Source organism: Primulina huaijiensis, unplaced genomic scaffold (genome assembly GCF_012295235.1).
Source record: "Primulina huaijiensis isolate GDHJ02 unplaced genomic scaffold, ASM1229523v2 scaffold24871, whole genome shotgun sequence".
NCBI lineage: Eukaryota > Viridiplantae > Streptophyta > Magnoliopsida > Lamiales > Gesneriaceae > Primulina > Primulina huaijiensis.
Window position 1 is genome coordinate 597,882 of NW_027356090.1, and position 24,336 is coordinate 622,217.

A 24,336-nucleotide genomic window follows, 5' to 3' on the forward strand; every position below is an offset into this window, starting at 1 on the left:
TCGGGATAGACTTGGGTTTGTTCTTGATAATTCATGTGTGATGTGTAGTGATGCACAGGAGTCCAACGACCACATTTACTTCAGGTGCAGGATTTCGAAGAAGATATGGAATGATGTTAGAGATTGGTTGGGAATGAAGAAACGTATGGGATCGGCAACGGCTGTTCTCAAAGCCTTTCGAGGTGTTTACCGAGATAACTCAACGATTAACAAGATGAGATGTATGGTACTTGCAGCTACAATATACCATGTTTGGAACACGAGGAATAGGGCGATTTTTGAAAACAAAAAGCCGGATGTTGACGCTATTATTAAGAAGATCGAGATTTTAATTTATCGTTGTACTCCGAGTGCGATATATGTCATGAATGATGTATAGTATGTATTTTGACGTTAATAACTATGTCTTTGTTTTAATACGAGGATAGCCATTGTAATTTTTTTCTGTACTATTCTTTTTACATAATATAATGAAAGTAATTTCATTAAAAAAAAAAAAAAGGCGGCTGACTTTTAGTTTTCCTTTTCCATTGTCCGTTTATTTTTTGTAAATGTAAAGTTTGATTCCAGCTGAGGAACCAAAGAATTCACATTACCTTCAAAAGCAAGTGGAGAAAAAATGGAGGGATCGGTTGGAGCCACCTCAAATTCAAGCCTTCTAGGATTGGAGTATTGGCTGCAGTGGCAAGTATTGGTGTGTGCCCTCATCTTGATCCTGCCCACAACCATGGCGGTCATCTTCCTCCTCCGGAATAGGAGTGCTCATCCGCTGAAGCCTACCGATTTGTGGGCCACATGCTGGACCAACCTCCATCCTCGATTCCTTCTCTTCTACCGTGCGTTCGCCTTCGCTGCTATGGCTTTCTTGCTCTTTCAAACTGTTGCTGCCTTTGGATTCTTCGTCTTCTTTTTTTACACTCAGTACGCTTCTTTACTCTCTGGATTTTGCCTACTCATCCAGTGGTCGTGTGGGAAATGTACGCATGCTGGTTTAACATATGCGAAATTATGTTAGGTGTGATTTTGGACTAGGATCCCTTTGTATTGGATTTATATTTCAACACATTAAAGACACATCCCCTATTAGATATAATTTATGATTGAATTTAGGCTTATCTGATTGTCAGCGGTACGTAATTAGGGTATATAGGCTCAATGTTGGATTAATAATCAAACAAAAAGCGTTGATAAGTTCGGTGTTGTTTGAAAATCATTGATTATATCATGCTGTCCATTTTCTTCCATGGTTAAAACATCTTGGATACAACTGTTTCCATGAATGTGTGGGAATAAATTCAACTCTAATATACTTGTAGATTGTATGTCATACTAAGTTCATTGTAGTATTGTCATCATATAACATGTTAATGGTCCATAGTCCATCTTTTTTCTAAACTTTCCGCTGTTTTGTAATTGATCTCTACAAAGTAAATACCATCTGATTTTTTGGATGTTTGCTTCGATTTCCAGATGGACTTTTGCATTGGTGATCGTCTACTTTGCGGTATATAAGCATTCATACTCCTTATTTAATCATCTCAAGTATCTGTAATCTGTGCATGAAGCATTCTATTCCTTGGCATTTATTCTTGGATGTGGACATTTCTGAGCAACAACTTGTTCAAGTGTAGCTTGCTACACTTGTTTCTGGTCGGGGATGTCAGATTGACTCAAGAACCCAGAGTGGGGAGACCGATAGATTTCTCAAGAAGGATTCGGAAGACATTATGTATGAAACAACCACGGCTACAGAGAATGATGTTGGAGGTTTTACCAAGCAAGAAGTTCATCACAACCAAGTCTTGTATCAGGAGCAGCAAGTTGGATCAATTGAAAATATTATGTACATTATTTATCAGGCCAGTCTGTTCAATATTCTTACATTTCTTTCTCAAATGTTGATGTGATATGCTTGTTGATTGATTGGTATTTGTTGCCAAAGTGATCGAATTATCTAAATGGTAGTCCAAATTATGACAAGTTATATGGGCACAGACTGTAAAATTAATGGACAAAATTCAGCTATAGGCTAGAATATTTCAAAGTTCCGTCCAAGGACTTTGAATGGTTTAAAAAAGAAGAAGATTGAAATACGAAAGAGAGGAAAAGAGGCCAGAATCTTATTTTTTTTAAACAAAAGAGGCCAGATTTTGCAGTCACTGTGTTCTTCTAATTTGTAGACTACCAATGCATAACTGTCTCGATGGCCAAATTCTATGTAGTATGAAAGTATTTAATTGTTCGTCAGCAGTCCTTAGTCTTTCATTTCTAGTCCTTCATTTCCATCATCTTGGTCAGTAGAAGCAAACAGCGGTGTTGAATGGAATGAAATCTGAACTGTATATTTTTCTTTTTATTGCATTTCGTATAATAAGGTGTGTTCTATTTTTGGATATTTGTTGTGAAACAGATCTGTGCAGGTGCCGTTGTGTTGACGGATATTGTCTTTTGGTGTCTTCTTCTCCCATTTATGACAGGTGAAAGTTTTCAGCTTACCCTGGTTAGTATCCGTTCTTCTCTTGATCCCTTAGTTTTCAGACTTTAGCTTTTGGTTTAGGTTCTAATTTCAATTATTTATAACAAACAAGAAATATAGGAGCGAGTTCATATTCTAACATTATGTGGCAGTTGATTGGATGCATGCATTCTGTAAATGCTGTTTTTCTTCTCATCGAGTCCGCTCTCAATCGCATGGTAAGGTTCAGCATTGCACCATGCCCCCTCTCCAGTCTCCATGCCACTTCTAATCGACTCTAACCATTGTGTATAGCTTCAGTGGTTGCCTTTCTTGTTTCAAGTTAATATTTCTAACTGAATCATTCCGTATTTCAGCCATTTCCCTGGTTCGGACTCATCTATTTTCTGCTGTGGAGCTGTGCTTATGTTGTTGTCCAATGGGTTTTACATGCTTGTTGCTTTACATGGTAATTTTTATGAATCATGGGCAAATAAAACACCATAAAAGCATCTGTCTTATCAGATTTTCTATGTTCACACAGGTGGCCTTACCCTTTCCTTGAACTGTCGACCCCGTGGGCACCTATGTGGTTGAATTTCACCCTACTTGATTCCGTACCGTCATAAAACACAAGCTCTACACATCATCTAATAAAGCATTATGTATTTTTCAGGTATCTGGGTTTGGCGCTGGCTCATGTTCCCTGCTACGGGTTATATGTATTGCTGGTGAAAACAAAACATGCTGCTCTCTCAAGAATGTTCACCGGCACCTCCGTTAGGTCGAATTAGTTCAAGATTTACGAAGCAAATATTTTTTTCCATGAATTTTCAAAAATGTATGGAAGGATTTATACTTAGATGAATAAAGAAAGGAGGGAAGACAAAAAAAACTGAAATTGCTGGTATTCACTTGGCAGGGTTTCAATTGAGAAGAAGAATGGTTGAGTGATGCCTGGGGCTGGAAGGTAAGGCTCCGCCAAAGTAGTTATAGGTGTATTTAATCATTACTATGTGCTATTAGATCGATTTAGATTATAAATAAATTGATATTATTATCTTCTTTCCTAACCTTGTAAAAACAATTTATGCTTCTAGAATTTACTACTTTTCCTATTTTATCTCATACAATGACAAAAATATACCTAAACTATTAAAAAAAAAACCGTCTAATTTTATTTTTACAAACTTAATATTATATCACTAGATATTATTACCTAATGAATATTATTATTTCTAAATGATATTATGTTATAATCGAAAGTATAGTAATATGTGATACTGCATTGTTTAGGATCATAATATTTATATTTATATATTTCAAAACTTATTTTAACAATACAAAATTTTGTGAAACGATCTCATGAATAAATTTTGTAAGACAAATTTCTTATTTGAGTTTTCGAAAATGTATTATTTTTTATGTCAAAAATATTACTTATTAGGCAAAAACTTGTGTGAGACGTCTCACGGGTTGTATTTGTGAGACGTGTCTCTTATTTGGGTCATCCATGAAAAAGTATTATTTTTTATGCTAAGAGTATTATTTTTTGTTGTGAATATGGGTAGGGTTGACCTGTCTCACTGATTAGGATCCGTGAGACGGTCTCCCATGAGATCCACTCTACTTATTATCCGTCGTACGGCAAAAAAACCTACTATTTTAACAAATGCATATATAATTTAATATTCTAATATTATATTTCTTATATTTATCTATGTTTCATAATTTTTAAATGATCATATCTTCCATAATATAAAAAAATTATTTTTAAAGTTTTTAAATTTAATATATTCTATAAATTTTTCACAACAAAATTATTTAACACCAAAAAAGTTTAATATATATGCAGGAGAGTTACTAGTAATAGCAATAATTCGACCATAAAATTTTGAAAATGATTAATAATCTTATTATGCAAATAATTATTTTAGTTAATCGTTAAATATTTCGTATAAAACAATGTCTCCAATATTTTTTTATTTATTATTTAATTAATGTTATTTTTACAAAATTTATATTAATTAATATAAAATTTACTTCGTAATAATTACCGAACACAACGTGAGATGCAAGGGGAAGTGGATCACTCGTACTACAAATTTGGTGGCGCGTCAGAACTATTTCTGTCCTGCACAAACCCTAGAACAATACCAATGAATCGTCGAATCGTAAACGAAATTTGCCGTTTCCACCCCTGATTATTTGTTGAGTCGATTTCCTACGCCATATAAAATATATATAAGTCTAGCCTTTGATTGTCTCCGACTCCAATCCGTTGGCAATGGACGATAGCTGTGCGGTGTGTGCGGAGAGCTTGGAGTGGGTGGCTTACGGTGCTTGTGGTCACAAGGATGTCTGTTCCACTTGTGTGGCTCGTCTACGGTTCATCTGCGATGATCGTCGCTGCTGTATTTGCAAAACTGAGTCCAACGTCGTCTTCGTAACCAAGGTTCCTGATAAGTCTTTTGTTTATTTAAGATTAAGATTGAGTTGTTTGGCTTGGTTATGTCAGGGGCTTTTTAAGGCATTGTCTTCTGCTCAATGGATTGGTTGTAAATGATTTTGGTCGTTTCCCTTCACCCTATTAGAAATTGAAAAGTCTGGCCTCGGTTCAGAATTTCAGGTGTTATTTTCTCTCTACCTCTGCATTGAACTAAATGGTTCTTTTCTTTTGTCTTTTTTTTTTCTATGGCGTTGCTAATCTTCTGTAAGGCGTTGGGAATTTATACGAATACGATCAGTGATTTTTCATTGTTTCCTCCCAAAGCAAAAGAAGGCAGAGCTGAAAACTTTTGGTATCACGAAGATACACAGTCATTTTTTGATGATTCGGATCATTACAAGATGATCAAGGCCATGTGCAGACTTTCATGTGGAGTGTGTGATAAGATGGAGGATCATCCTGATGATGGATCCAGGAGAAAAGCAGAGTTTAGAAACATCGAGCAGCTAAAGGCTCATTTATTTCATAAACATAGGTTTATGATGTGCAGCTTGTGCTTGGGAGGAAGAAAGGTAAAGTTTGTTTTCCTAGATATTTTGTTCATATATCACCTAGCTCTTTGTTAGTTCTATGTTTATTGTAGACAAGCATCCTATGTTAAGTGCTGATATTTATGATGGTTATGAATTTGTTTTGTTCAGACAGTTTCTTACTAAGGCTTGGGTATAATTCACAAATTAAGTATGAAGTTGGAATTGGATTAAATAAATATAATGTGGGATGTCTGCTGATTGATATTTACCTGCGGAGCGGAATATATTGAAATGAAAGAAAAATTCACAAGTTACGTATGAATTCTATGAAATGTCAATTTAGCTCGTGAATAGAGAGGCTAACTTCTTTCTGAGATGTATTTTGTTACTGTATATGGAAATTGTAGACAACTTCAAGACCTAACAATTAACATATGGTTTTGGCTTTTGGGATGTTGCATTTTTTAACAAATAATATTTTAATATATAATTTGGATGCTCAAATAATGTGAAGCACCCGCACCCAAGTGAATGATTTCTTGATAGAACATAGAGAATTAATAAATCATCTTCTCTCGTACTTGGACTTACTGTAGTAATTAATGACTGCTGATTGCATTCTTGGTGGGGAAATTAATCACATGTCATGGTTACAAGTGGCAAAAACTGACAAAGCTGTATTTTTCTTTCGCAGGTTTTCATTTGCGAACAAAAGTTGTACACGAGATCTCAACTCACTCAACACACAAACACAGGTGACTCTGAGGTGGATGGAACCGAAAGTGAAAGGGGAGGTTTCATGGGGCATCCTCGGTGTGAATTTTGTGTAACACCATTTTACGGGGATAACGAGCTCTATACACATATGTCTACAGAACACTATATCTGTCACGTATGCCAAAGGTAATCTATGTAGTTTTAGTTGCAATTATATGTTGAATTCGGTGTTCTCCACTAGTGGAATGGTAAATGTGATAAACGAACGTGTGCAGGCAGCATCCAGGACAGTATGAGTACTACAAAAACTATGATGATTTGGAGGTTAGAGCATCAGTGTGCTGCTAGTGCTAGTATCTGTAGTCCATTAACCATTGTATTTAATTTGATTTTTGTTACTTATTTGGAATGCCTAAAATTGTCAGATCCACTTTCGCCGGGATCATTTTCTATGTGAGGATGAGGATTGTCTTGGCAAAAAGTTCATTGTCTTCCAATCTGAAGCTGAATTGAAGGTCAGCTTGTTGGGAATATGCTGTGAGTGAAGTTGCGCTTTATAACTGCTTCATTCTTACTTTGTTTTGGGTTATGTTGCAGAGGCACAATACTTTGGAGCATGGGGGACGTATGTCTCGTTCAAAGCGCAGTGCTGCTCTTCAGGCATGTATCTCCTCGAAACCTTAAAAAATATTAATCACAGTGTGATTCAAATTTTCATTCGGTTATTGTCTTTCCCATCTGCTCTCTATTTTGGAGGGACTTGCTTTTGCATCTAAAGGCAATTTATTCCATCGGGATTCTTATTACATGTTTCCAGGAGTGCATTTTATGTGCTCTAATGTTCTATTCTCTATAGATACCCACCAGTTTTCGGTATCAACGAAGTAGCGAACAAGATCATCGTCGGGGAAGAGGGCGTACATTTCAACGAGATCTCTCTGATAATCAACTTTCTTTGGCCATCCAAGCAAGTCTTGAAACAGCTAATACAGCACCATTTAGTACTCGGACTGCTACTGATCATGGAGAAACTGCTGATGTTGAGACGCTTGTTCCACCTTTGGAGTCTGTAACAACCACTGTTTCTGAGCCACCATCAAGATATCTGCAGGCTTTATCTCATAATTCAACTGGTGCAACACTTGGAGAAGTTTCGTTTCCTCCTCTCACTGTGAATCCTGGAGGTAGTCAACAGAACTCCCATTCTGATGTTCAGCCTAAAAGAACTATGGCTGCACTTCTCCGTCATCAGGGTAACCGAAAAGGAAATGCCTCGTCTTCAGCTCCTGCTCCCTCTTGGCCAGGAAGTAGTCGTACGTTTGCTCAGCCAGAACTCAACAGTCTTCATGATTGGCCCTCAATCAAAGGTGCTTCTGGATCAGCATCTGGTCCTGGACTGTGCAGACCCGGAATAGAAATTGGGCATGCCCTGCCTGGACGTTCAATTTCAGCTCAGTCTCGTCCATCATTGGTTACTGATTCAGCGTCAACTGCGTCTTTGATTTCATCGAGGATGTCCGGAAGCACTAGCTGTATCCGTCACTCTTTGTCGGCCTCTAATCTTTCCGAGTGTGGCTCTCTAGAATCGTCATCTGGTGATTTTCCTCAAGTTTCTGTAAGCGGCCATACTTTGGACAAGGTAAAAGATGTCCAAACAGCAAACAAATCCCTGGTGGAGAAAATTCGTTCGGCTTTGGGGTTTGATGAAGAAAAATTCATTACGTTTAGAGAGATTTCTGGTGAATATCGTCAAGGTTCAATGGATGCTGAGACATATCTAGCGCATGCTGTGCAGTTTGGTTTGTCTCATCTTGTTCCTGAGTTAGCTAGTCTTCTTCCTGATGCTCAGAAGCAGAAAGCGCTGATTGAAGCCTATCATGTTAATCTGGTAGAGAGTGTTCCGAGAGAGAATGGTCGGAACAATGGCATCCGCTTAAAGAATAGTAAGGACTCTAAGAAAGGTAAAGGTAAATCTGTAGATTCTGGAAATAGTGTTGCTAAAAACAGTTTAGCCGATAAGATTATAAGCACTGTGAATGAATTACAGTCCAATCACAGACCTTCGGAAGAAGTGGTGCCTGTGTTATCGAAGGATGGGTATCGATCTGACCGAGGCAAATCAAAGGCCATGGTTGATTATTCACAGTTAGAATCGAGTGGACCTGGCGAGGCCACAAAATTAGAAAGTGACTCCTCTTCTGTGGTTGAAGCTAATCAGAAGTCAGGCACTGGTGATGGGAGAGGTAAGCAAAAGAAGAAAACTTCCAAGTTTCACAGAGTCCGCCTTGGTGATGGCTCTGTTGAAGCACTCCTGGATCTTAAAAGTGCTGATCATGATCCAGATCCTGGACCAAATATAAAGGATTCTCATGCCTCAAGCGGACCAAATATGGAAAGTCTGCCTGCTCGTGGTGTGTGGCGGAATGGTGGAGGGCAGAAGCTTGTGATGATGACCTCCAGAGAACCTAAAAAATGAGTCACGATAGAGGCAGTGAGTTCTTTTGACTTTGCTCCTAGCTGTACTGCCTTCTTATTTTGCGTTATTGGGTGTTACAGAAGTATATATATGTATATATTCATGCTTTGGGGAAGGGTGGCTTTTGCCCGAGTGTCTACATGGCTAAGGGCTCATTTATTTAAATTTTTGGTTGAAGCAAATTGTTAAGAGTATTGTGGAACGTGGGAGCTGCTTTCGCATTCTAAAAAGAAAGAATGTCAATTCCCTTTTTAATTATTATTACTGTTTCTTATTTTTGGCCGGCTTCTTATATTTGGCTGTCATGTTTTGAGCAATCATGTTACATTTCTAGAATCTTAGCAATCCAATTTGATCTTTGTAAATTTGATTGCGCTTGGGCGTTGATTTTTTTCCCCTTTCAGTTATGAAAGTTATACTTTGTTCCGCGTTTGGTGCTAATTGAGAAAGTTGGTTACACGTATACATCAAAAGGGTAGAAGCTATTTTTATTTGGGTGAATTTCACTCTGTGGCCTCGGGATTTTTGGATTACAATGGTTTTTGGTATTTTACGATAAATTCACCTATGTTGTGGGAGTTTGTAAATCCATATTCGATCTTAGGGTTGAACTTGGTCTGAATGATTTGGATTTGAATCAGAAGCTGGGGGAAGTTAGAGATAGGAGTTATTGGCCGTTAAATTTGAAAGAAAGATTTGAAGTTGTTAAAAAAAAAAAAACAATACGCATACTTGGTATTGAGCTACAAAAAAAAAAAGAATTGTTATTTCCATGTAGGATGCTGAGTCCGATTCGCGATTACATTGGGGTTGGTCTGGTTTTTCTGGTAGAGTAGATAGGTTCTTCCGATTACATGGTGTGTGCGCCATGGGAAAAAAAGGGTTGAATGGCGTTGGAAATTTTCCCAACGAAACTATACGACTTGCATAAGTAGTGCAGTGCATGGTGTATATTGGCCAGAATAAATAAACCATTTTTAGAATAGAATCTATTACTAATGTGGATGTTTATTTTCTTAGATTAGTCTATGCTACACAATGTTTCTCCTCTTATTCCAATATCATTAGATTATATGTCTCTAATATTTTGATAGAAGTTGACATATATATTGATTGTCCAATGACTAACATTTAACCGCATAATATTCTAGATCTAACATAGAATAATCATTTTTTAGGTTAGATTTTCCGCTGTGGGATTTTTATCTTATTTACCAAGTAACAAATAACAGGAGAGGCGACGTAGATTTGCAATGATCCAGGAACGTTGATAGATGTTTCTATGGTATTTTGATCAGACTTCCAGTTAGTTACTGGATTACGACCAATTTACGTACAATATGCAAGCTGGGGATGGACTAACATGACGAGACCTTTAGTTGAAAACCTAAACCTTTTAAATATTGTCAATTGAATTCGTGAACAAGAATGATGAATTAATTAATCGAAAAACATACCTAAATAACAATCTCTATTCATAAATTCAACCAAGGGAAGTTAAGCTTGAAGTAAGTAAAAGTAGTTGAAATTCTCCACTCGTTATCACGATACGTGCACTTGCATTAAAGACGTGCTAGTATTTTGAAAGAAGATTTTCATATCATCCATGCACCTTCAAGAAACTACGAACATCTGAAAGCTGGCATGGGGAGAAAATGAAAATGAGGGTCTTTACAAATTTACCGTCACAACTAAAACAGGAAGATATGACTGCAAAACTAGCAATTCCGTTGATAAGGGAGAAACCTCGACGATTTCTATCGTTCATGCTTAGCTTGGCATTTCAGTTGCTTCCTCCAAAATTCATCGTTATTCAGGACAATTCAGGTATAAAAACGCTTTCCCGCCCAATTTATTTTCCGTAATCTTCTCCACTTCTCTCTTCAAAATAGCTGCAAAACGAAAGATTGAAATCAAACACAGAAGCTCACTTTAGATGAGAATGCCGCTTGTGCAAGAACATAAAGAAGCTCTCCTAGATTAACCATGAACATAGGCGAAATGCATCAACAGAGTCATAGGTCTCACGCTCTCTACATGTATCATCGCAGGAAAACTCATAAGCTTTACAAGCACCTTGGCATCAACAGCTTCATGGCACTATTATTTATAGTCGTACTTGAGAACAACAACAGAGACTATAGTGTTAATTCCATATTCTCAAAACAAACATAAAGTTAAACCGAACATCTCAATTATTTGAAAAACGGAAGAAAGTAACAGCACCTTTCGATAATTATGGAATCAAAGTACAGGGCAGAACCTACCTACATGCATCTAATAGGCATTTGGGGGTGGAAAGGTAGAATACTAGGTCAGGAGAAACATATTACAGATAACATAAAATAGGTAAGGGCGAGATCTAAAAACTAAGGGCATTTTAGTCCCAAAGAACTAAAAAACTTTAGAAGCATTGTAAAAAATTGTCACCTAGATTTACTCCCGAAGAGATTTTAAAATCCATATTTTTTTTAAAAAAAAGTAACTGTTTTGATTTCACAAGCTGATTTTACCCTAGTATTTTTTGGACTAATGTCAAATCCTAGACATGATGGCCCACAAAAGGGTTGATTTTTCAATAATTTCTAATGTGATCACACGATTGTGTTCATCAAAGGACAAAAAAGGCATTATAATAGTTTTGCAACTGTTACTGGCTACAAGGCAACAAAAGAACACAGGAGCAAATTGGAAGACGATTTCTGCATGCATAGTTTAAATAAATCTGTCAGCAAAGCACAAAAAGGGGCTTCGAGTATATTTCACAAAATTTTAATATAAAACTAAACTCATATTGAAATAAGAAAAAACAGATTTATAAACGTAGTAGTGCACCTAGAGAAAAGTATATCCTCATAGACCAAAACTTCAAGTAACATAATTGACACCCTACTTGATTTCCTAAGCACGATACAAACTAGTATACTTCTCTTGACCAAGCTGCCAAATAAATTAGAAATGACATTGAGGGTGTTCCTTCAGGTAATTTCAACTGTTCTTGTTATTGGTTTTTTGTTAAATAAGAAAACAAATCATGGATAAAGATAGATGTATATGTATGGAAGGCATCATATCCCATAAATTTAAGATGAAATTTTCCCATACATAACAAATAAGCTCGTGCAGATTTTCCAGAAGGTACAAACCATGCAAACAATTTTTTTTGAAAAAAACCATTTAAATCGATCCTAGTCATAGAGCACTAATATGGGTCCTAGATTATAAGTGCAAATGAATATCTGCATAAAAAAACATTTAAATTGATCCTAATCATAGAGTATTAATATGGGTCCTAGATTATAAGTGAAAATTAATAACTGCACAAGTGATGTTGATTACCGTGATGACAATATATAATAAGGAAAAGTTCATAACCAAAATTATTGAAGAGAGACTAACCTACTGATTTGTACTCAAGGGAACACAAGAAGTGCGTAAAATGAGTTCACGCCACTTCATTCTATCCGAAGCTTCTTGCAAGTGAGTCCATCATGGAGAAGTTGATTGATTGCATCACGTAGCTTCATATAATCATCAACATTATTGTACACTTGATGAGAAATACGAGCATATCCTGTTAGACAACCATTCACATCTGTGGATCCAATCTCCCCATCTCTTGGAGCCTGAAAATATATGGGGACTTCAACCCCAAAATGATTTCTCAAGTGTGTCCTTAACTTCAATGCATCATCATCACACAAAATACCCAATCCCGAAGGCAGTCCAACCATCGCCATGCTTGGGCACATCTCTGGAGGTGAACCAAGATTTGTTCCCCAAGCCTTAGCCAACATTTCACCCATTTCCACTACTTTGTCATGATTATGCTTCTGAATTCCCACGAGGCCACCTTGAAACCTATTAATGAAATCTAAAGCTTCAGGAATTACAAGCTGAGAGCTGTAGTCTCGAGTTCCAATCCATGCGCTCTCTATAGCCAATCCATTCCCATATTCATGTGAAACCACAGGGTGATGTAAATCGAGCGATACGGGTAAATTTCGGCAGTATAAAAATGCAACAGAAGGAGGGCAGAAAAACCATTTATGCAAATTGCTTACATAAAAATCGGCTCCGATTGCCTTGACATCAACATGAACACTGCCAATAGCATGAGCAGCGTCCACAAACACGCGTTCAACACCTTCCTCCCTACAAATCCTAACCAATTCACGAGCGGGAATGACAACACAGGGCATTGAAGTTATATGATCTATTATCGCTAGCCTAACTGTCCTGCCGTTTGCCTTGCCTCTAGCCAAGCCTTTCCGAAATTCGGCAATAATTTCTTCATTGGAATTCACAGGGAAAGGCAAGTGAACCACGATGACAGAACCGCCAGCCCGAGTGACATACGCCTCAATCGACTTCTTCACAGCCTGGAAAGCGCAGTGGAGCATGACAACAGCATCTCCCTTCTGGAATCTCCCTTCCGCAAAAGCCCATCCAACATGCTGGAGAACGATGGCAGCGGCAGTAGTGGCATTGTCGACGATGGAGATTTCATCGACGTGGTCGGCATTTACAAGCTCCTTAACGATGGAGCGAGAGCGAGTGATTTGGCGCTGAAGATGGTTGAAGAAGAAATCGTCCGGATGGCGGAGGAATCGAAGCTGCCAGAGCTTCTGAGCGGCTATGATGGAGGCGGGGCAGCTGCCGAAGCTGCCGTTGTTGATCCTGGCGATGCCCGGCTGGTGATGGGCGAACTCCTCCCGAATTTCGGCTTCGGATATCAAGGCTAGTTTTGGCTTCTTGGAGACGTGGTTTACATCGCCATTGGCTTCAAGCTCCATGTTGATGGGGCTAGGGTTTGTAGCCGGCCAGAATACCGATTACAATCAACTTGGGAAAGAAGCCCCACATTTACTGATTACCCTTTCTGCTTCTAATTCTATCTCACCCCCCAAGTGAATAAAAAGCGTGAACACAGTCAAAAAAGCACGTTTTTTTTGTTTGATGATAACAAGATGCGATTTTAGACAAGCTCTTATTTATTATTATTGATTTTATGTTTTGTTAAACTTATTTGTGTTGATTATTGATCTTTGCCGGCATTCGAAATGTTGATTTTCATTCATATTTTGATTCTGATCATTATAGTAATAAAATAAAGAAAAACGAAATAAACGAGGACAACACTCGAGTGAAGTAATACCATAATATAAATTCATTCATTTTTGGTAATTTTTGCAAAGTTTGGTATATTTTATACATGTATTTTAATTAATATGAATTTTAACACTTTATTCGAAACTATCTAATGTGAATTTTGTACAAAAATAAATTTCAAAAAATTTCATATCTACAAAACATCTGAGCATATTCTGACAATTTCTCCTGAGAATTGATAGAATCAAGCGACATTCAACCTCCTATTACAGACAAAAAGACCAATGAAACATTCTTATACAGTTTAAAAACAATTAGTATCTCAAATTATTCTTTAGCATAATGAAATATGAGGGTATACAGTAGGCATTCAGGTTCACGTTGAAGCCAGAGTAAAGAATTATTTTGCTAAAGACAGGTGGTCTTGAACGCACTTGCCTCCCAGTGTATCTCGACCGCATTGATACCTGACACAATCCACAATTGACCACCTCACCACCAAATGGTACAGCTTACCCTCCAGAAGAAGCGCAATTCCCATTCATTGGTCCACAGAAGTGGTATTCATTTGATTGCCCCTTGACCCAAAAATCATGGAGAGGGCTTGGAAGTTATGACGGGATTCGCATCATCACGATCATTGGCATCAAACTTGACACCTTCCAAACGTTCGTTTTTCTGCTTCACCAAGACTGGCTGGAACTGGGGGAAGTGCAAAAAAAACATAATATTGTTTCAGTAAGTGCCGAAATAGAGAATAAAATTCCAGTCGATTGCTTCACCAAGACTAGCTTGAACTGGGGGAAGTGCAAAAAAACATGATATTGTTTCAGTAAGTGCCGAAATAGAGAATAAAATGCAAGTCGATGGGAGCTTGAATCACAATCTCACGCAAAAAAAAAATGAAGATTAAACAAAGCATAGTTGAACTCTACACCTGGTAAATAGCATATATAACGTTTCTTCTTATACGCGCCATCATCTCTATGAAAAGATTGTAGCCCTCAAGTTTGTACTCAATAAGTGGATCTCTCTGCGCATATCCCCGCAAACCTACAGCCTGCTGAACAAATTTGAGTGCTTGCAAATGCTCCTTCCATAAGCGATCTATGTTGGACAATATAAGGAACTTTTCTGCTTCTTTCATCAAACCAGGAGCTTCTTTCTCCACTATTTCCTAGCATAAGTAGGAAGAAATAATGATCCATAACAAATAATTCACTAACATATGTTTATATTCAGCCGGTACACCTATTCAATCTGGTATGCATTAATGAATAGAAACAATTCGCACAAAGTGAGTGCAAATTACTTACCCGTTTCTGCATGTATGCTTCACGTCCACGCAGGTGAAGATATTCTTTTAATTCATCATAATTGGAGCATTTAGATCCAAGTAAATCAGGGGTCAAATCATTCAAAAGACAGCAATATCTACAAATCAAATACAAACAAGTCAAGTAACAATAGTTCTGCTAAATATTCCTGTACAAAGAAATAAAGTACAAGCAAGATCGAAAAAGTTAATTCCCTTCATGATCGATACCTTGTGAATTTATTTATATATTAAGTATTAGCACAACAAAGCCATATATCTTTCACATAATATGAAACCAGGCTACGACAGGCAGTAACTGATCATGAAAACAGATAAAGAATTATTCTTTGTCAGAGCAAGTGGGTGAGACTAAAATTTCAAAGTGATGCGTACAAATTAGAAATACTCTCGCATATCTGTAGTATGAAGCTTCTTACTGTTGAAGTTTTGCAGTAAGCTTCTCAAAATTCCAACTCTCTCTTGGAGCATCAGAATCAATATTTGCCTAGGAAATTATTAAGATAAAAAGTTACAGCCGCTGGTTGAATTGCATAGAAGGCAAAAGTCAGATCAAAGTTAAACAGTTAATCACCTCCAGTATATCGTCCATCGTTAATTCAGCATATTCAACAAGGAGAAATTGGAGATCATCAGACTCTAAGGCTCTTCTTCTCTCAGTGTATATCCGATCTCTTTGACTGTTCAAAACCTCATCATATTCAAACAACTGCTTTCTAATGTCAAAAAAGTAATTTTCCACTTTTCTCTGAGCTTCATCCAGTGCTTTTGTCAACATCTTGGATTCAATTGGTAAATCTTCAACCCTAAAAGCTCTCATCAAACCCTATTTATTAGAATAGTGTCAAACTCTTCACAGCAGTATCCCGGTCAATGGTGATAAATCTTGAAGAGAAAAGAACCTGAATTCTATCTCCACCAAATATGCGAAAGATGTTGTCTTCAAGACTAAGAAAAAACCGTGAACTTCCAGGATCTCCCTGTCGGCCACTACGGCCACGCAGCTGCACAACAAATAACACGATAGAGTAGAAGATATAGAAGCCAAATTAAACAAATAAATTAAAATTAGCAAAAAGTTTGTGGTAATTTGTCACCATGACTGAACTCATTAAAATAAAAGAGACACACCTGATTGTCAATTCGGCGTGACTCGTGTCGCTCTGTACCCACAACATGAAGCCCACCCGCTGACACAACCTGATCACCAAAATAGTAAAATTCCATTACAACATGGTTGGTGGGAATATAAAGTTTCCCAGGATTGTAAAGGTTACTTTTGTTTATGATTCGGAGTTACAAGCTGAGAAACTTCGGCATTTGCTTATAATATGCATACAGTAGAGTGCTAAGCAGCTTGTAATTTGAAAACCATAGGTTTTAAATTAATGAAGTCATATCATTCATTATGTTATGCATTTTTTTATTTTTAATGGGCTGAGTCTTGTACACCATTTCTTTTATGGCTTTTCACTCTGATATCATTTATGCATACTTATTACAAATTCGTTCAGGCGGATCAGAAGACCCCATCTAAGTTGTTGGATCCAGATGGTGTCTCTGTGTTGCATGAGCATAAATACAGCGGCACCAAATAAAGACACGGATGCAACGACACTGATATTTAACAAATTGAGAACATAACATAACGTAGCAAATATAATATATAAGAAATTATATAAAATAATTTGAGAAACTATATAAAAAGATAGGACAATAAAATATTAACATCGATAACAAAATTTAAGAAATTATATAAGAAATTATACGTCACTAGATATATTTAAGTACACTAATTTGATCATTTATTAAAATTGAGAAGATAGTCAAATAAATCAAATATACACAAAAACATCAGAAATATAGCTTTTTCGATTAATAAACTTTAAATCATCATTCGAGACATATAAAAACGATAAGAAATTATTTTGAAAATATGTTTTTTGTAAATTTTTACCTAAATTTTCAGAAAAAATAACAAAATCCCATCACATCCAAAGGTCTCTCTGCTACTTCATATAGACTTGTCACTGCCGTAATGGCTTCTCCTACTTTTAATTTTGGACACATCACATAGTGTACCTGACAGGTATCCGAGCTGTGTCCAACACCACATGAGTCAACTGTTTTGGGGTGTCCATGCATCATATGGCATGTCCTTTCTTTTAACTCTGCCCTCTTCCATTATTTTGAATTAATAAATTGGCTTAATGATTTTCATATATCCCAAGAGGTATTTACATGAAGTGTATAGAACCTATTCTAGGAAAGACAACCATAAAGTCGATAGATCCCGTCTAAAAAAGTATTGTGATAGAACATATATTATGCAAGTTGTACACGCCAACTCTTTACATTATTATATTTCTCTGCCTTCCATTATAAAGCCAAGATAAACTAAAATTAACTCTGATACGTTACCTGGCCTGGAGTACCATTCTAGGTGATTGGGGGGGGGGGGGGGCAGATTTTATTTTTTTAATNTTTTTTTAATCTTGACAGCTATTCTCCATATAATTAAAATTCAAATAAGAGACATGGTCTTGCATCTGCTCATTTAATATTTTGATGAAAGAACAAGCTCTAACTGATAGCTGACCGGTTGTATGCAGTGGATCATATGATACCAGAACATAATTGGAAAGAGAGTAGGGCAGGCCTCCGAAAAGAAAGACAAGACAATAACAAATTATTCCATTAAGAATAACAGCAGTCAGATTACATAAGAAATGAATCTGCTGAGAACCATTACCTTCTCCCTCTCTTCTTCGGTGTAAACCTTATACTCCCGAACAATGTCAAGAAAAGCAATGCGGAGCTTTGAAATGACTTCATCCTGGACAGGACCCTAGACATTCAAGCGTTATAATTACTAGTTTGGACGTGTTTTATTCATAACATGCTTAAGCCCAATCTAACCTCCAGCTTTTAAATTAATTTTCAGGGGAGAGAAGCTTAGTAAACAAAAAATAATCACCTTTTCACAAGAATATGACAATCGCTCTTCAGCTTCGAGCTCAGTCAATGACCTCTGACCCCATTTTGTGACCGCCAACTGTACAGCCTCCTCGGTCAGTTTAGAGCTCTCTTTGGATAGTGTGCATGGAAATAGACTCTCATTTACCTGCGCATCAAGGTTTTGATAATGCTAAGAGAAAAGGACTAGGTGAAAAGAAATCAAGCAAACGCCAACCTTCCATGTCTTCTTCGGAGAAGGTTTCTTAACTGAAACAAAACCTCCTTCAGCAGGCTTTACCACTCTGTTCAGTTATGAAAATGTACACACACAAAAATGAGTCAAAATCTTGCACATACTTAAAATCTTCTTCTCCTGACATCGATATTACACCCCTCAATGTGGATGCATTAAAAGATTTCGTTTTGGACAAGACACAATGTTCCAAAATTAATTTTGGATATATTTATTTCAACAAATCCTAAAATTATTTCTAAAAGGCCTTATATGGCATGATTTGAGGATTCTGACGATTTCTTTGAACCACGATAAGCCTTTGTCAATCCTCAAAAATATATGTATACTTGCAATTCGATATGTACAATGACATGATAAAACCCAAAAAAAATGTTATAGCTATAAAACTCCCAAAACGCGTCACTTAAGCAAAACACCTCAAGACTAATTTTTCGAACCTGAGTACTGCATAAGGTTGAGACTGCAAAGATACCTTGGCATCAGCATCTCACGTAGCTTCAACCTTGCCATAAATTCTGCATTACCACCAAGGATTATGTCAGTCCCACGACCAGCCATGTTTGTTGCGATTGTAACTGCACTTAGTCTACCACTCTGAGCCACAATTTCAGCTTCTCTTTCCACATTTTCTGGTTTTGCATTCAGAACCTTTAAAGACATACAACAACTTAAGAAAATTCCCCCAAGAAAAATAGAATTAACAGGACAAGATTAGAAGAAAACACCATATTAATAGTCACCTCGTGGGGAATTCCAGATTCACGAAGTTGTACAGACAAGGCATCACTTTGCTCGACACTAGTTGTTCCAACAAGCACTGGCCTACCTGCTTTGTTCATCCGAGATATCTCTACTATGACTGCCTGCCATTTTCCTGCAGTTGCCCTAAAAACTACGTCTGACTCATCCTTTGAGGCATGAAGGCATGGAGAAGAGTAGAAGTTAGAGGGAATTCTAAGAAAAAAGACCACCATAAATATAATAATAAGAGCCAGTGAACCTTTAGCAAAGTTCAACTACCATAAATTCCATTATATCATCCAGAAATTCGGGTTATGGAGATATGCTCCGACATTTTCACTTGTTTGCCACTCAATACATATTCAAGTGTTTCAAATAAAGTAAAATCATAAGCATCATTATTCCAAGGGGATGGCGAGACTTAAGAAATGGACCTTTCTTATCATGGGTTTGTTTGTGGGAACAATTGTCACTTTGAGCTTGTATATGCTCTCAAACTCAGCGCTTTCGGTGGCAGCCGTGCCAGTCATGCCACAAAGTTTTGGAAACTAAATCAATCAGTGAAACCAAGTATCAAAATCTTCCAGAGTGGAAAAGAGTAACCCTGCAATTGGATGATAGATCATGGTAAACATCTGTTATTCAAGAGGATTCACTAACCTGTAGAAAGAAGTTTTGGTAGCTGATAGAAGCCAAAGTCACAGTTTCGTTTTGTATAGGTAGTCCTTCTTTTGCTTCAACTGCTTGATGAAGTCCATCACTCCAGCGTCTCCCCTATCAGCAATTTAAAATTAGTTCAGGTTTGTCTATCTTATTTTTGTCTTTGGTATCTTAATGTTTTTATTGCAATATAGATACATTTGATAATTAAAATATCATGAAGCTTTCATTCAATAGCTAAACTTGGAAGCCAAATATATATATGTGTGTGTGTGTGTGTGTGTAGATAATTACCCGATCAAAGAAAATTAAATTACATGATTTCAAAACAATGTTTAAGGTGGTCATTGTGTGTCAATTGGAGAACATAATCTTTTTATATCGCAGAGATTGAAAATGTATTTTAACAAATATAAAAAGTGTGTCAGAACACCAATATTCGATTACAAAGCGAAATACACCACCAAAAGGATAATGAACAAAACGGAATAAAGAGAAGAATTTGATGTATGAGAAGAATCTTAAAATTGTTTCCTCCGATTGTGAAAAGACTAATTATCTTTCTACAATATTGGAAAAAAAAACTACTATATCAAATATAATAAAAGTTAAATAAGAGTTTCAAGATCGCCAATTTTACTTAGGAAAACTAATGGCAATAGATACGAGTAATGAATAAGAAGTTAAAGAGTTTCACAATTTTACACTTTAAAAGTACAAGAATTTAGCATTAAAGTCATTGTAGCAACCAAGAAGTTAAAAACTTGGCAACTTTACAAATTGTTTCATTGTATTTTATGAAATTATAATATTGGTTCAGAGCATTGCTTCATAATTAATGTTGAAAATTTATTTGATTTTTACATTTAGGTTTGAGGATTTATTTGATGACCATTTTAATAGCTTATCTCAAAGCAAATTAGTCACAGAAATTCCCATATAAATTTCCATGAGAGATGTAGGAAACTTGGACTTGATTGACTTTCCTAAAACTCGTCTTTTACTATAATTTTCACTATTTTATTCTTATTCTCATATTCTTTTACAGTATCTATCGAGAATAAAAACAAATAATTAAGTTTACAAACTATTAACCATGAAGAAGCATGTATGGTGATACACGAGAAGTATACATAATTTGACTCCACCGCTTCTCGGATCATCTACTAGAAGATAACAGTAAACAAAATTATATATACATAAAAATGAATATCATACATTTAACTTTGTATCAAATAAAACGTGAAACATGTGTTATGCATATACCTCTTGACTGAGAAAAGGAAACAATATCAATTAGGAGATCCTCATATCGAAACTGAAGGGGGGATGGAAAAACCCAATTAACAGACAGCCACCAAGTTTCAGGTATGACAATGAACTATCAAACTTGAAGATTTTAATGTGGTGCACATTTATCGTACAGGGCCAAATGCTAACAGAATTAGCATTATCAAACCAGTAAAAATGCAATCATAAAGAGAAAAAGTTGGATTATTCTGATGTGGTCAAATGATAGTAATTGGATCATCAACATATATGTCAACTTCCATAAAAATGTCAACTTCCATAAATATGTGAGAGATCTACATGATCTAATGATATTAGAATAGGGAGAAAAACACTCCCGGTGTAGCATAGACTAATCCGAAAGAGAGAGAGACAATATTAGAGGAGAATAATTCATTATGATGATAAATGAAAATACACTCATGTTTCTTCTTTCATTTTGTCCTCCTAGTACTCGATAAAATAATATAAGTTTACCTGCATTACTCGGCCAGTAAACTCATCAACTATAAGAACTTCCTTCCCTCTTATTATATAGTTCACATCTCTAAGAAAAAGTTCCTTGGCTTTTATCGCGTTCAATATGTATGATGCCCACTGCTCTCTTGGGTCATATAAATCTTTTACATCCAGAATTTCTTCTGCATCTGCATAACCTTGTTCTGTAAGTAAAACATTTTTTTGTTTCTCATCAACCTGCACTTCAAATACAGTGGACGTCCATCATATTTTGGGAAGGGAGTTGCGAACTCAATGCAACAAAAATGTTTATTTCATCATCTGTTGATTAGGATATCCTAATTACAAGCAGAAAAGACCTAAGACCTTACTGTGTAATGGATATCTCGCTCAAATATGGTAGCTATTTTAGCAGATTTATAGTAACGGTCGCTGGGTTTTTCAGCAGATCCAGATATGATGAGAGGAGTCCTCGCTTCATCAATGAGGATAGAATCTACCTCGTCAATGACACAGTAATTGAAACCTCTCAAGACGAGTTCATCAACACTCTGTATGATCAAAAGGGGTTCATTTCAGAAAACATACATCACATCTGAGATATAAAAGCACTGGAAATGAAATAGAAACTTAAAAAGAAAACTATCACATTCCGTGGCAAGATTATCTCTCAAGTAATCAAATCCCAGCTCACTATTTGTAACATATGTGATGTCACATAAGTAGTTGTCCCTCCTCTGTTCGCTGCTCATATTTTCTGCCGATAATTAAATGATTGTCAGAAAATAGAAGTTTCATTCTTCTTAAGAACCATAATGCAGATCAACACATATAAATCAGAGATCCAATAAACACTCTCAGAAAATTTTGAAATTTAAAAGATATTGGCACAGCAAAGAGAGATGGCATGTCCAGATAAGGATGCTAAAAGAATACGGGTAGCTTAAGTAATGGAAAGAGAATGTCAAATTAAGGAATGTTAAAAGAATACAAGTAGTTCTTAGTCAACCACAACAGGACCAAACAAAATTTTAGACTTTTAAGTTCAAAAGGAAAACAGATTAATGGTACTTTGAGAAGAATGTTCATTGATGTCCTAGAACTATCGACATTGGCTTGAATTTTAATGAAAAGACTCCCCAACAAGTGATGATATCAAGTTACAAGTAAACATACGTTGGATTAGGCCAACCTTCAATCCAAGAAAACGTGGAACTTGACCAACCCATTCACAATCTCGTCGAGCTAAATAGTCATTGACGGTAACAACGTGTACGCCTTTCCCAGCCAATGCATTTAAAAAGGCAGGCATTATAGCAACAAGTGTCTTTCCTTCTCCTGTTTTCATTTCAGCTATTTCGCCTTTGTGAAGAACCATTCCACCTATGCAACATAAGAATGAACAGAAGATTCCATAGGTAAAGTGAATTGAAAAACTGCAATCACGGAAAACTGAATATAATCCGAATTCCCAGGACTCCTTATCCCTCCTTCCAACTTTCAAAGCAAGACGGCTAATGTGTGAGGGATAAAGCTGCAATTACAAATTTGGATTTCTTCCATCAACAAGAAAAAGAGTTCATACACGAATAAGACTCAATTTAAAGAACCAACCGATCAGCTGTACGTTGAAGGGACGAAGGCCTAGAACCCTTTTAGAAGCCTCTCTCACTACAGAAAATGCTTCCTGCAGGAATAAAAACTATTTAATCCCAAAAGAACAACTGGCGTGGCCACTAAATAGCGATTGGTAATAACATAAGAATTCTCTTTTTTCAAACGAATTAGATGTACTCAAGAAGATGAGGAAACAGTAAAAAAAATAAAACCGCATGATCGCAGAAAGAAGCATCATATTTATGGAGGAGTAACCGAGTAAGGAGTGAGATGCGGGGTTGTTCCATCAAAACCAGCTTTTTTGGGACAAAACAATCATGCTAATTGCTAAGGATGACCAATTATTTTACGTACAGGTAATAGGTAATCCAAAGAATCACCGCGGCGAGCGCGTTGTTGCAAGACGGAGGTCCTCTCCCTCAATTGAGAATCAGAAAGAGACGAAATCTGGGCCTCCGTCTCATTGATAAGTGTCACAGTGCTCGCGTACTGCTGCCGTGTGGCCTCGCCGGTATCTGTACCTGTCCCGAAAATCCCGCCCAACAGTCCACCCAATGCCGCCGTCGTGACGGGGCCCCGCCTGGGACACGGACTTCTTCTTTCGTTTACAACAACTCTTCTTCCTCCAACTCCAGTTAATCTGATTGGGTAGTTTCCAAGCCAACTGCTCCTCTTGCAAAGGGTGAAGTTGGAAGAAAGACCACTGAAGGTGGGCCAGGAGCGTTGACAGGCTGCCACCACCGGCGACTCAACTGGCCGTGCGATTGCCATATCTTCTACTTGCTTCCCCACCAGTCCCAGAAATGGCGGGTAGATTACTATGAGCAAATGTGTGAGGCGCTGAGAGTCGAGGAATCGTTGGCGTTGCAGGAGCGGAGGATAAGACACGTTACCTTATTATATGGAAATGCTTATTAATAACAGTAATAACCATATTCACCTGTCGGGCTAATTGGTTCATTAGACTGGTTAATTAGAGATGTTATTTTATTTTATTAGACTCGTCCAGAGTTCGAACATCTTGTCTCTCTAGTTCTTGAAAAAATGATCATGTATTAGATCAAAAACTAGGATTCTTGTAATATAAATGTCGATTCGACTCATATTTTATATCTCATATTTATATATAAAATATGAGTCGAATCGAAATTTATATTACAAAAATCCTACTCCTTAGTCTAATACACAATCATTTTCTCAAGAACTATATAAAAAATATAGTTATCTTCTTTATTAAAAAATTTATTATATTATTATATCAAAAGATTCGTCTGTCT

General features: G+C 36.7%; 4 protein-coding genes across 9 annotated transcripts; 2 read left to right on the forward strand and 2 right to left on the reverse strand.

The window, feature by feature from the left end:
• The first annotated feature begins 515 nt into the window (after positions 1-515).
• Positions 516-3,571, forward strand: LOC140967308 (uncharacterized). 2 transcript variants are annotated; one of them, XM_073427762.1, is made up of 9 exons: positions 516-921; positions 1,471-1,504; positions 1,632-1,859; positions 2,411-2,500; positions 2,629-2,694; positions 2,833-2,924; positions 3,000-3,047; positions 3,132-3,296; positions 3,378-3,571. In XM_073427762.1, exons 1-8 carry the CDS (start codon positions 620-622, stop codon positions 3,247-3,249), a joined length of 978 nt encoding a protein of 325 aa, XP_073283863.1. In that variant the 5' UTR covers positions 516-619; the 3' UTR covers positions 3,250-3,296; positions 3,378-3,571. The 2 variants fall into 2 exon arrangements, with proteins under 2 accessions (XP_073283863.1, XP_073283862.1); XM_073427761.1 differs by having other exon boundaries at positions 3,132-3,239.
• A 973-nt stretch (positions 3,572-4,544) lies between these two features.
• Positions 4,545-9,057, forward strand: LOC140967253 (uncharacterized). Of its 4 annotated transcripts, XM_073427669.1 has the most exons (8): positions 4,545-4,910; positions 5,174-5,476; positions 6,132-6,340; positions 6,430-6,478; positions 6,580-6,669; positions 6,752-6,814; positions 7,011-8,115; positions 8,202-8,315. In XM_073427669.1, exons 1-8 carry the CDS (start codon positions 4,743-4,745, stop codon positions 8,261-8,263), a joined length of 2,049 nt encoding a protein of 682 aa, XP_073283770.1. In that variant the 5' UTR covers positions 4,545-4,742; the 3' UTR covers positions 8,264-8,315. The 4 variants fall into 4 exon arrangements, with proteins under 4 accessions (XP_073283770.1, XP_073283767.1, XP_073283769.1 ...); XM_073427666.1 differs by having other exon boundaries at positions 4,546-4,910; positions 7,011-9,057; XM_073427668.1 differs by having other exon boundaries at positions 4,547-4,910; positions 5,229-5,476; positions 7,011-9,057.
• A 1,027-nt stretch (positions 9,058-10,084) lies between these two features.
• Positions 10,085-13,523, reverse strand: LOC140967299 (L-cysteine desulfhydrase-like). Its single transcript, XM_073427746.1, has 2 exons — positions 12,030-13,523; positions 10,085-10,522 (listed from the first exon to the last, which is right to left on the reverse strand). The coding sequence occupies exon 1, from the start codon at positions 13,424-13,426 to the stop codon at positions 12,086-12,088; it is 1,341 nt and encodes a 446-aa protein (XP_073283847.1). The 5' UTR covers positions 13,427-13,523; the 3' UTR covers positions 10,085-10,522; positions 12,030-12,085.
• A 496-nt stretch (positions 13,524-14,019) lies between these two features.
• On the reverse strand, positions 14,020-23,952 carry LOC140967270 (protein translocase subunit SECA1, chloroplastic-like). Of its 2 annotated transcripts, none has more exons than XM_073427698.1 (20): positions 23,414-23,952; positions 23,057-23,129; positions 22,619-22,825; positions 22,096-22,199; positions 21,814-21,993; positions 21,461-21,679; positions 19,694-19,807; positions 19,468-19,581; positions 19,033-19,200; positions 18,765-18,940; positions 18,272-18,338; positions 18,056-18,202; positions 17,831-17,926; positions 16,210-16,278; positions 15,981-16,082; positions 15,653-15,904; positions 15,498-15,565; positions 15,059-15,176; positions 14,680-14,919; positions 14,020-14,444 (listed from the first exon to the last, which is right to left on the reverse strand). In XM_073427698.1, exons 1-20 carry the CDS (start codon positions 23,828-23,830, stop codon positions 14,334-14,336), a joined length of 3,042 nt encoding a protein of 1,013 aa, XP_073283799.1. In that variant the 5' UTR covers positions 23,831-23,952; the 3' UTR covers positions 14,020-14,333. The 2 variants fall into 2 exon arrangements, with proteins under 2 accessions (XP_073283799.1, XP_073283800.1); XM_073427699.1 differs by having other exon boundaries at positions 22,619-22,976; positions 23,414-23,579.
• Positions 23,953-24,336: the final 384 nt, after the last annotated feature.